At 47.9% G+C, this 12,829-nt stretch overlaps 1 protein-coding gene across 1 annotated transcript; it reads left to right on the top strand.

The window, feature by feature from the left end:
* Nucleotides 1-215: 215 nt before the first annotated feature.
* On the top strand, nucleotides 216-12,335 carry SOX18 (SRY-box transcription factor 18; the record flags this gene model as incomplete). Its single annotated transcript, XM_081322126.1, has 2 exons — nucleotides 216-747; nucleotides 7,093-12,335. The coding sequence occupies 2 exons, from the start codon at nucleotides 216-218 to the stop codon at nucleotides 7,959-7,961; spliced, it is 1,401 nt and encodes a 466-aa protein (XP_081178252.1). The 3' UTR covers nucleotides 7,962-12,335.
* Between the last annotated feature and the right edge of the window lie 494 nt (nucleotides 12,336-12,829).

Below are 12,829 nucleotides of genomic sequence, written 5' to 3'. Positions count from 1 at the left end.
GCCCTTCGACGGAGCGGCTCCTTCCAGCCCGCTGGTCCTCCTTCGGCCGGAGGACAGAGCCGCCCCCGCCCAGCAGCCCAGGGACCGCGCCCACCCGCCGCCGCTCGCCCCGCGCCCGCTCTGGTCCGCCGTCGGGCTCCCGTGCCTTCGCCGCTTTTGGGCCGCCGGTTCCGCCTCTCGCTCGGCGTCGATCCCCAGAGCTCCGTCCAGCTGGAATGAATAGACCTGAGCCCCCTTTCTGTGCAGAGGAGATTCCCCAAGCCCGAGGCGACTTTTCATGGGGAGCCGTCGCGGCTCCTGCCGCCGCCCCGCCGCCCGCCTCCGCCGCCCCCGCCGCGCCTGATCCGGGGCTCGCCTACCCGCCCCGCACCAGCCGGCCCATCGTCCCCAGCCGCTCCCCCAGCCCCGAGCCCGACTTCGCCTTCTGCCCCGGCGTCGCAGCAGCGGCGGCGGCCCAGCCCGGAGGCGCGCTCTTGGGCTCGGCGGCGCCCAGCCCGGCTCCCAGCCCCGACGCCGCCGCGGCGGCAGCAGTCTCGGCCGGCTATGGCTACGGCGGCGTCCCGGGCCGCGCCGAGGGGAAGAGCAGCAGCAGCGGCGGCCACGGCAACGGCAACGGCAACGGCAACGTCGAGGATTCGCGCATCCGCCGCCCCATGAACGCCTTCATGGTCTGGGCCAAGGACGAGAGGAAGCGGCTGGCCCAGCAGAACCCGGACCTGCACAACGCCGTGCTTAGCAAGATGCTCGGTAAGGGGGGGGGGGAGGGAGGGGGGACCCCGGGGCTCCCGCTTCCCATTCTCCCCTTGACACGCAAACAGGCACGCACGCTCTTGTGGGACGGTGGCGGGGCTCCCCTTCCCGCAGCTCTCCTGATGCGCACACAGACACAACACAACACACACACAGAGAGAGAGACACACACAGAGAGAGACGGGGGCCCCATTCCCACTCCCCGCTTGTTTTGCACGCACACACACAGAGAGACGGAGACGACACGCCTCTGGGCTCCTTTTCCTACTTTTCCCTGACACACACACGCGTGCGCGCACAAACACAAACGGGCTTCCCCTTCCCACTCTCCCCCCCGTGACACGCACAAACACAAACACACACACACGCACGCACGCACCCGGCGGGCGTCGGGCTTCCACTTCCCACTTCCAGGTTGTTACACAGAGACACGGACACGACGCGCGACTTTTCCCTGACACACACACACACACACACGCGTGCGCGCACAAACACAAGCGGGCTTCCCCTTCCCACTCCCCCCCCCCGTGACACGCGCACACACACAAACAAACACACACACACACACGCACCCGGCGGGCGTCGGGGTTCCACTTCCAGGTTGTTACACAGAGACACGGACACGACGCGCGTCTTGGCTCCTCTTCCCTACTCTTCACACACACACACACACACACACACACACACACACACACACACACACACACACACACACACACACGGGGTTCCCCTTCCACTGCCCCCCCCACATACGCACACGCATGCACCCGGCGGGCGTCATACGACACGCGTGCACGTCGGGGCTCCCCTTCCCGCTCCCCGCTTGTTTTTTACACACACACACACACACACACACACACACACACACACACACACACAAACAGAGAGAGAGAGAGAGCTTTGCTTTCGCGAACCATTCTAACTAACCTTCTAACCAACCCGCTGTGGAACTCCCGGCCACCAGATTCCGCCCCGGAGGACAAGCGCAAGCGAGGAAGGGCTGCGCTGTAACCGGCTCTTGCCCATCTTAGAGGAGCGGAGTTGTGATTTTCAGAGTCCCCGATCTCTCTTAAAAAAACAAAACAAGAAAACCACAAAAAAACACTTTGCTTTGCTTGCTAACCACATTGGCGGGATCGCAGGAATGGACCAGGGTGTGTGTGTGTGTGTGTGTGTGTGTGTGTGTGTGTGTGTGTGTGTGTGTGTGTGTGTGTGTTAGCATGCTTAGGGGGAAGCACAAATTGGCCGCAGGAATTTGGGAGGGGGAATCTTGGTCCAAAATTGAGAAGAAAGGCTTATGGAATGAAGATGGGTGGACGGCTAGCTTGGGGATTCTGGGAGTTGAAGTCCGCACATCTTATAAAAGTTGCCAAGCTTGAGAAGCCCTGCCCTAAGGAGACGTTTCGGGTGGATTTCTCCCACTTTTTAAGTGTGTTCTTAGAATCACAGAAATTGAAGGGCTGAAAAGGGCCCCCAAAGCCATCCATTCTAGACGTCCCTCTGCCACTTAGGATTAACCATTTCTGATTAACAGAGGAATTTTATCCCGACTGACCCAGGATGCAAGCAAGATCAGATCTGGGTGTACATGGAGCCCAATCGCTTCCCAGAGGTTTATTTTAATTATTCTGAGCCCAGCTCTGTTCTGTTTAGGAACATTTTTCATCCTTATAATAATCTAGGGAATCAACTGAGGCAGGACAGAAGAGATTTCAAACTGCTGAGGTCTATTTTATTTTTTTAAATTGAAATTCCAAAATCCTTTGGAGTGTTTGGAAAAAAAAAAACTTAGGCCAGATAGGCACTTAGAATTAAGAGAAATTCTCTCGAATTTCTTTGGAGCATGTACTGAATCCTGGAATTTGACTGCAAACTGAGTTCACCCTTTCTTTTATACGCTAACTGCTCTTGCAAATATTTAAGAGTTTAACCACATTATTTGGGGTGATTAGATGACCCCCCCAAAGTGATTTCCAACCCTTATATTCTAAGACGTGATGGAATGGCACATCTGGAAACAACTGCCAAATATTTGATGCTTAACAAAGTAGCAAACAATTAGGATTCAAGTACCAATAAAGGAGAATAGCTCAGGATTGAATTGAGAAGTCCTTGGTACTCTCTGAGCTGAGTTGTTTTCTTGCAGACATTTCATTACCCAACTAGGTTACATCATCAGTACTCAAGTATTCATATCTTGAGGGAAAACGCCATTTATGGAAGCCTTGCTTTGGTGCTCAGGAATGTTCCGTATCTGGAGGCAAAGCAGTTGCTGTGTTCACACGAAGCTCTTAACTCTACCCTCTGTGTTCACACAGCACATTGGATCCTAAACTAACCAACTGGGCTGGTTTCCTATAACGTGCTAAGCCACAAAAGGGAAATGCGTCTAATCAAGCTTCATATGTTGTATAATTGCAGCAAATAGATCTTTAACTAGCTAAGTTAAACATAGTGGGAGTTAAAACAGTATTGGATTTTCTATTGATTGAGATTATTTAAATATAGTCCCATTTAAATTATTATTATTATTATTATTATTATTATTATTATTATTATTATTATTATTATTATTATTATTATATTATTATTATTATTTAACACCCACAAACAACATCTGCCTATCCCCAGTCCTTGGGAAGGGCTGGATCGGGGGATAAAAAGGCCAAATCCAGTGAAAACGTCGGCTGACACTGCAGCCAAGTATAATTTATTAAATGTTGATATTGCCTGAATATCAACAATTCTATTATTTATCTAGTTATATGCTCCATTCTGGATTGGGAACGTTTCTCCCAATCTCCAACAAATGGACTGTATTTGCACTTGCAAACCAAAATAGAGAGAATATATATATTTAAGTTTTCTCTTCCTGTTCTTAAGGTGCCTCTGAGATTGCAGCTATTGATAGCTTGATCCTTACTTCCTGGAAGTTGTTAGCTGTTAACTATCTTGTGGCCGTGAGTTTCACAATTTAATGTCTCCAGTGTGAAGAGCAAGGAAATCTCCCATTGTTCAGTGTTATTGGACAATCCAGGGTGCACATAATCTGCGTTTCCCCATGCTATAAATAATTTCATCCATGTTTTAATCCCTTTTCTTCACTCTCTTTATGGGACCGATTGTGGGGAAGCAGCATTTCTAAACCGGATCTCCATTGTAGCCACTATAGACAACACAATTTGGCTTTCGATATTAACCAAGACAATATGGAAAATGAATTTAAGAGCTTTTTTTTAAAGAAATATTTTTACGCTGTAGTGTTTATTGTCTCTGAGCCATTTTTTGTCTTTAAATGCTTGAAGGGATTGTAGTGAAATTAACTTTAGAGTATCTTATTTTTTTCGCTCTCTCTCTCTCTTTAAAGTGGAACTTGGCTCACTTACAGGGTTTGAAAAATGTCCAAATTGTAGTCTCACAGTTTCTGGAAAATGTTCCCTAAACTGTGCGCCCTTTGATGTAGTGAGTCAGAATTTGGAAGTTGTGCACCTTTAAACAATCAGTTGCCCCTTCCAGAATCCGCAAAAACCCTCTGACTGACTTTGCAATTTACGGTTGTGTGAAAGAACCATAATTTTTTTTTGAATGCAACATTTGGGGGTGATAGAATAAGGACACTGTTTGTTTTTTTAATTTAATTTAATTTATTTCTTTCCCGTCTTTATTACTTTTTACAAATAACTCAAGACGACAGACATATCCAGCACAACTTCCTTCTTCTACTTTCGCAACAATAACACCCCTGTGAGGTGGGTTGGGCTGAGAAAGAATGGCAGTCAGCTTTCTTGCCTAAGGCAGAACTAGAACTCATGGTCTCCTGGCAATTGGCCCAAAGTCACCCAACTGGTTTGCATGCTCAAGGCAGGACTAGAATGCCTGGTGACTGAGCCAAAGTCATCCAAGTGGCTGTGATACCTAAGGCAGGACTAGAACTCACAGTCTCCTGGTGATTGGCCCAAAGTCACCCAGCAGCTTTCTTGCCTAAAGCAAGACAAGAACTCCCAATCCCCTAGTGATTGGCCCAAAGTCACCCAACAGCTTTCATGCTTAAGGTGGGACTAGAACTCACTCTCTCCTGGTGATTGGCCCAAAGTCACCCAGCAGCTTTTACACCTAAGGCGGGACTAGAACTCACTGTCTCCTGATGATTGGCTCAAAGTGACTCAGCCACTTTTCATGCCTATGGTGGGACTAGAACTCACCGTCTCCTTCTTTCTCACCTGGTGCCATAACCACTAGACTAAACTGCCTCTCTTTATCCGTCCTTACTGGGGGGGGGAAGGCAGAGGGTCCTTTAAAAGACATCTCCATAGCTAAATTCAAGATACAAACAAATGTTTTAATGAATTGTGTGCATGTCTCAAAATGTTGTCATACCTTAAAAACAGAGAGAGATTCAGTTGCAGAGGCTCACGGATCACAAATGACTCCGTGCATCTAATTAGAACCGGATTGCAATCTGCGAAAAAAATTGGCAACGAGGTGCCCCCAAAGATATCACTTTGCTCTAAGTCCTCGACTTTTTGACCACAACTGAGTCCCAAATTTCTGTTATGAAGCGAGACATTTGTTTGTTCAGCAAGTTTTTGCCCCACTTGATGACTTCTCTGGTCACCGTCGTTAAATGAATCCCTGCAGTGGTTAAGTTAGTCACACGGCTGTTAAAGTGAATCTGGCTTGCCCCATTGGCTTTGCTTGTCAGAAGGCCACAGAAGGGGATCACGTGACCCTGGGGACAGGGTAACCCGTCAAAAACGTGAGTCGGTTGCCAAGCGTCCGGAATATTGATCACGTGACCACAGAGGATGCTGCAATGGTCGTAAGTGTGAAAAATGTCCGTAAGTCACTTTTTTTCCCCAGGGCTGTTGTAACTTCAGTCACTAAATGAACCGTTGTAAATCGAGGACACCCTGAATCTGCTAGAGACCGTGATACAAAAATCTTAACCAAGGAAGCAAATTCTTCAGGGCTCAGCAACCCGATTCAGGGATTCCTGCCGAGGGGATGGGGGTTCAAAACCTCAAGGTCTGTGTGTGTGTGTGTGTGTGTGTGTGTGTGTGTGTGTCCATTGCGCAATGGCAGCTCTGTCCCATTCTTGCATGTATTGCAAACATGTTGCATGTTTAAAATAAACATGAATTGCCCCCATGGTTGCAACTAAGCTCATGACTTTAGGGACCCCCCCTCACCCCTTCGGCCATCCCTGCTTAGACTTACTCTCTTAAACTACTTCTCAAAGTGGTATCCCAGGGGTCTTCAAACTTGGCAACTTTTAAGACTTGGGGACTTCAGCTCCCAGAATTGGCTGAGGGATTCTGGGAGTTGAAGTCCCCCAAGTCTTAAAGTTGCCAAGTTTGAAGACCGCTGTGGTATACAGATAGCCCTTGACTCTCTGTATGTTTAGCGACCACTCAAAGCTACAACAGCGCTGACAAAACGTGACTTAACAACTGCTCCTCGCAGTAAACAACCGTTGCAGCATCCCAACAGTCACGTGATCAAAATTCGGGCACTTGGCAGCCGGCATGTATTCACGATGGTTGCGGGTCTTAAGGTCAACGTGTGCCGTTTGCGAGTTTCCCAGCCTGCTTCCGACACGCAGAGTTGACGAGGGAAACCAGATTTGCCTAAGGACTACGTGATTCTCTTAACAACTGCAATGCTTTGCTTAACCACCGTGGCAAAAAAAAAGAGGGTCATAAACTTACGGGCACCGTTTACTTAACCACCCCCTTACTTAGCAATGGGCATTCTGCTCCCAATTGTGTCATAGGTTGAGGACTACCTGTATGTAAATACAGTTGGTACATTTTGGGGCAGGATCTTTGCATGCCTCGGTCACGTGCAAATGGCCTGGCCAGTTTTTTCTGCTAAAGCCTTGAACTGTTGGTGGGACGGCAGCATCTTCCAAATAATAGAATAACAGAGCTGGAAGGGACCTTAGAGGCTTTCTAGTCCACCCCCCACCCTGCTCAAGCAGGAAACCCTATTCCGTTTCAGACAAGTGGCTGTCCAATCTCTTCTTTAAAACCTCCAGTGACGGAGCACCCGCAACCTCTGAAGGCAAGCTGTTCCTCTTATAAATTGTCCACAACTGTCAGGGAATTTCTCCTTAGTTCCAGGTTGTTTCTCTCCTTGATTAGTTTCCATTTCTTGTCCCGCCTTCGGGCGCTTTGGAGAATAGCTTGACTCCCTCTTCTTTGGGGCAGCTCTTGAGATATTGGAAGACTGCTATCATGTCGCCCCCTGGTCCTTCTTTTCATTAAACTAGACATACCCAATTCCTCCAACCATTCATCGCATGTTTTACCGTGCCCTCTCTTTTCTCTTTCGGACTCCCAGGCCAGGCGTGGAAAGCCTTGAGCGCCACCGACAAGCGCCCCTTCGTGGAGGAGGCCGAGAGGCTGAGGATCCAGCATCTGCAGGACCACCCCAACTACAAGTACCGTCCCCGCCGGAAGAAGCAGGCCAAGAAAATCAAGAGGATGGAACCTAGCATCCTTCTCCACAACTTGCCCCAACCCTGCGGCGAGAATTTTGCCATGGGCCACCGCAGCGCCGGCGGCGGAGGCCTCGGCCACTCCCAGCCTCCACCACTGAACCACTTCCGAGAACTGCGCTCGATGGGGTCAGAGATGGAAAATTATGGCCTGCCAACTCCTGAAATGTCCCCTCTGGACGTCCTCGAACAGGCGGAGCCCGCCTTTTTCCCGCCACACATGCAGGACGACTGCAACGTGATGTCCTTTCGAGGTTACCACCACCCTCCTCCTCCTCCTCCGCCGATGGAGTTTTCCCCGGAGAAAAACCTGGGGAGGAACATGGTGATGGGGTATCCTCCCAACCCGCCATCCCACCTGGCCGAAGCCATGAGGACTCCCCAGCCGTCTGGGATGTACTACAATCAGATCTGTGCCGCGGGAGCCTCCAACGGGCTGTCGGCCCACTTGGGCCAACTCTCCCCTCCTCCGGAATCCCACCAGCTGGAGGGCGTGGAGCACTTGAACCCCCACGAGCTGTGGACAGAAGTGGACCGCAACGAGTTTGACCAGTATTTGAATATGAGCAGGACTCGTCCGGATCCTTCCGGTTTTGCCTATCATGTGTCCGTGTCGAAAATGACTCCCCGGAGCTGTGAGGACAACAGCCTGATCTCAGCCTTGTCCGATGCAAGCAGCGCTGTTTATTACAGCGCCTGTATCACTGGGTAAACGTTTCGTTTTGGGGAGAGATTGGGGGCAGCCCCACCAAGACGGGGCCGCCGTCATCTCTTCTCTCGGATGCTGGGAAATCTGAGTTGGATGGACCTGCTCAGCACGGTTCCCGTTCGGTTTCCTAGGATTCCTTGGGCAAAGCTATGACGGTGAATCTGCTGTCTTTCCCCGAAAATAAAACCCAGCCTTTAGCGTGATTTTTCAGGATGCTCGTAATATAAGCACCCCCCACACACACACACCCAAAAGAAGCCCCAGTTAAGATCATCAGCCAAAGGGACGCATTTAATACCGTATTGACCCAAATATAAGCCCTAACCGGAAAATAATCACTAATGCGTCTTTTGGAGCAAAAATTAATATAAGACCTGGTCTTATTTTTCGGGGAAACACGGTAGTATTAATTGGAGAGGAGACTGGAAGGCAGCTGTACAGGTAGTCCTCGGCTTACAACCATTACGACCATTACAACAGTGCTGAGAAAAAGTGACTCGTGGCTGGTCCTCGCAGTTACAACCGTCCTAGCAGTCCCCCCCCCAGTCACGTGATCGCAATTTGGGTGCTTGGCAACCGTCTTTTACAACGGTTGCAGCTTCCCAGGATCACCGGATCGCTGCTTGTGATCTTCCCGCCAGCTTCTGACAAGCAAAATCAGTGGGGTTTGCTTAACGACTGCCCGATTCGCTTAGCAACGACCATGATTTGCTTAGCGGCGGTGGAAAAAATGGCAAAATTGGGCTTGACTCACTGCCTTTGTTTAACAGGGGATGTTCTGATCTCAGCTGTGGTTGTAATTTGAGGACCACTTGGGTCGGATAAAAAAGCAGGGAGTGGAGATGCTAACATTTTAGCTCCAAAGGGGAAGAGATGAGTTGTGACACCTTGAGCCATGGCGATGGGGCTGAGCTGGCTGTGGAGTAGCTGAGGTGTAAAGTTCCTACAAGGAGCTTGGAACAAATCTTGTGCAGAAAATATCTGGCCGTTTTAAAAAGGGCTTGAGCTGAGAAGGGAGCTTCTGGCACATTGGAAAGCTTACTTCGAGGTCTTGAAATGTTAGCTTTGAAGACACAAGTGTGACCCAAGGACCTCAGAACGGGATAAGTAGTAACGACAGATGTAGTAACATAGGGGTATGTAGTGATTCAGGAGCTTACCTATCTTTGCCTTCCCTAAAAGAATGGCAAGCTAACTTTTTCAGCACGTAATGTGTGACTTGCCTCCACAATTACTGCAGAGATAAAACTGTCTCTGAGTATAGCTCACTCTACCTTGGACTATATTTAGTCCAATTTTCTCCCGTTTCCTTGGATTTCAGTAAGGCAATTGATAAAGTGAACCAACCCAGCTACTATTGGATAAGATTAGCTGCCGCCTGGTCTTTTTGTAAAAAAATTACCTTGCAAACGAAACACGTGGGAAATTTCTCCTCTCCAAGAAAAGTATAGAACTTGCCCCATTGCAATCTTATATCCATCCCATAAGCCCCTCGCCCCGGGCGTCAGGTTGCCCCCAACCTCTCCCTTTGACCTGGGAACCCTGCAGTATTTTAAGACTATCTCATTAATGGCATTGCTTTCTTTTTTTAAAAAAAAACAAAACAAAAAAATAAGGCTGAAGAATTGATATACTGTATTGCTGCGTAGCACAAGGAGATGGTTCAAAGCAGAAGGAAAAATGCAATTTTAAGGTGCTGGGATGTTGGACGGGGGGGGGGGGATACCCGCTGCTGGGTTTTTGCAGGTAAAGGCGGGAAAGGTATTCGGGCAGGTACTTATTGAGTTAATCCTGAATATTATTCATTTACACCAGAGTTTCTCAACCTTGGCAACTTCAAGCCGTGTAGACTTCAACTCCCAGAATTCCCCTGGCTGGGGAATTCTGGGAGTTGAAGTCCAACACGTTTTCAAGTTGCCAAGATTAGGAAACCTCGTTTATACAACTCAGGATTAGAGCAAGCAGTATCTTTTGAATTCCTTTCCTTCGATGCAGAAAATATCCGGTATTTACAGTTACCTGCTTCTGTCCCTCCTCTGCCATCATTGAAAAAGGCTTGTTTTCATGGGTTTTAACTGTGGTTTCCAAATCGAGATTAAACCCCTGACCCACAAAGATAGATTCAGTAAAAGGGCTAGATTTGAAATGGCGGTCTTGAGATTCTGAGCAATACCCACAGAGTTGGGCCATTGGCAAAATCAGCATGGCCGTTTCAAGAGACTACGGTTCAAAAATCTGGGGTGATTCCTGCAGGGAATCCGCAGTGAAAGAGCTAAGCCTGCGCTAGATTGCTGGAATGCGTGATTTCTTGCGATGAATGCATTAATAGTTGAGATTTCCATAAGGCTGGACATCGGCGGGAATAAAAGTGAGGAGGAAGTGGCTGGAGGTTGTTAAAAGAGTGTGATGAAGTGAGATGAAGGGAAAGTGTTGGAAAAGTTGCAAGGAAAGGCAAGAGGATCTCTGGATTATGCCCATCTGCTGGATTCTTCGTCCACGGAATCTTAGAATTATGGGGCCCACGAGGGTCATCTAGTCCAGCCCTAGGCAACAGGAAGGAAATGCATCGATTTTAATCCCTTCCAAGTGGCTTCTTGTGTTGTTGTTTTTTTTTCCTGTTTTGCAATCACAGGAGTGCAATTTTCGGCTGGTGTAGAATTTATCCCACAGGTTTTTGTTACTCATAGCTGAAAATCCCACTTAAAAATGACATTGGCCCAAGAAATTTGTGGGGTGGGTAAGCTGAGAGCAGGTTTCTTAGTCTGCAAAGCTTTAGTCATGTGGATTTGAACCCTTAGCTAATTGCCGTGTGTGTGTGTGTGTGTGTGTGTGTGTGTGTGTGTGTACACATATTTGGAGCTGACGTTTTAAAGCAATGTTTATCAACTGTAGCAACTTGCAGATGTCTGGACTTCAACTCCCAGAATTCCCAAACCAGGTATGACTGGCTGGGGAATTCTGGCAGATGAAGCCCACACGTCTTCAAGTTGGCATGGTTGAAAAACGCTGCTTTCAATCCCATTTTAAAGACAGACAGATGTGGGGGGGTTTTGACTATCGATCTCAACCTTCCAACGTCATTTTTTCCTGCAAAGTGCGAGCTGGGTGTGCCAGACAATAAACGTGAGGCATTCTGTGTGTAAAAGTCCCCCACCAACACACACACACACACACACACACACACACACACACACACACACACACACTTCTTCAAATCCTCCTTATAGGATATAAACATGGTTCAAGATGGAACTGCAACCCCATTTTGAACGTTAACCAAAGACTGCACCATGCACAAAAACTGAACATTTCAGTCTGAAACGCACAGTGGCTCAATTCAAAACTTGGACGATGCAAGTGTTAAAATCCAAAACAAGCCTTTTTCAATTTTATTAAGGGACTGGGATGACTTCGGGGGTGCCCCTTGCCACCTAATTCCCACCGTATCAGAGCATTCTCTTTGGTTTGGACAAATCTATATTTTTTACTAAGCTTTTTTTTTTTAAAAAATATATCTATCTATAAATAATATTTAAGTTGTTCAGGCATTTTATACTATGTCTTCTCTCTCTCTCTCTTTTTTTGTAATCAATGAAAGGATAGCCACAGTGTTGAAAAGCAGCCATGTAGCAAATAACGAGGTTCATAGGAAGAAGAAGCAGCTTCTTAAGCTGGCGCGGGATCAAATCCTCTGGAATTTGGGGTTCGCGGGGGGAAAATACGTTTTCGCAGCTGCCCTCCGAAATTTCCAAGCGAGGGTTTTGAACAATCCCACTTGCGCATTGACCTACAGCATCGCAGGGACACATGCTGGGGTATCTTGACTGAATCCAGCGCTTGTTTGCTGACTGGTTAATTATTAGAACATCTTTTCCTAATTGCTGAGCTCTCATGCGCTTGTTATGCGAACACATGTTCCGGCCCCCCAACCGTTGTTGCCCCCAAGTGTTTCCAGATTTCTTTCTGGCAGCTGATCCGTGTTCAGTCTCTGCGTTGGCTTCGTGGGAACCTCTCCCGCAAAGAGACACGGTCGAAAGATATGAAAAGGACTGACTGGCACGTCAAACCCAGGGGATGTGTTTTCTTTTGTTTCGTTCTTTTTTTTTTTTCAATGGGCTGATGTTCGGCCCGGCGAATTTGGGATCCGTTGGCTCGGAGGAGCCGTCTGTTCTCAGCATGGAAAACCTCGGTCCTCGAATAAAAACACCGTGATATTCTTTTCTCAGCACGTCTGAGTGTGTGGTTTTTCGGTTTAACGCAACGGCAGGCCTGTTCTGCGCAACGCTTTTTGACTTGACTTGGTTTTCTCAGATGGGGGGTGGGGTGGGGGTGAGATCTGTCCCTCCCCCACGCCCCCGAAGAGGTTCTGCACAGCTTGTGGGGTCTTCAGGAACTGATCAGTTGGGTTGGGTTGGGTTGCAAATATGGTCGCTGGCTTGCACGCATGCTGTGTTTTCTTTCTAACATGACACAGAAATTTGGATGACGTCAAAGGAGTTGGCCTTAAGCCAAACGTGTGCTCACCATCGCTGCCTGTGCTTGTACTGTGTTTAATTTTATAACGGGGTAGGGGGGCAGAAAGCATGACTGCGTTTGTAAATCAAGGCTGCTTTTATAATAATAATAATAATAATAATAATAATAATAATAATAATAATAATAATAATAATAATAATAATAATAATAATAATAATAATAATAATAATAATAATAAAAAAAAAATAATCACCTTGGGTGCAATCCCAAAACAACTGGAGCACCACTTGAACACCATCATCGGCATTTGCCATTAGTCAATTGCAAAAGGCAGCCTTACAAGGAACTGCTTCCATCCTGCGACGAGATCTGTAATACCATCAAACATCCACATC

The sequence above is a fragment of the Vipera berus genome, assembly GCF_964194415.1.
Source record: "Vipera berus genome assembly, chromosome: 3".
Lineage (NCBI taxonomy): Eukaryota > Metazoa > Chordata > Lepidosauria > Squamata > Viperidae > Vipera > Vipera berus.
The sequence above is the reverse complement of the archived record's forward strand: the minus strand, read 5'-3'. Positions and strand labels throughout refer to the sequence as shown.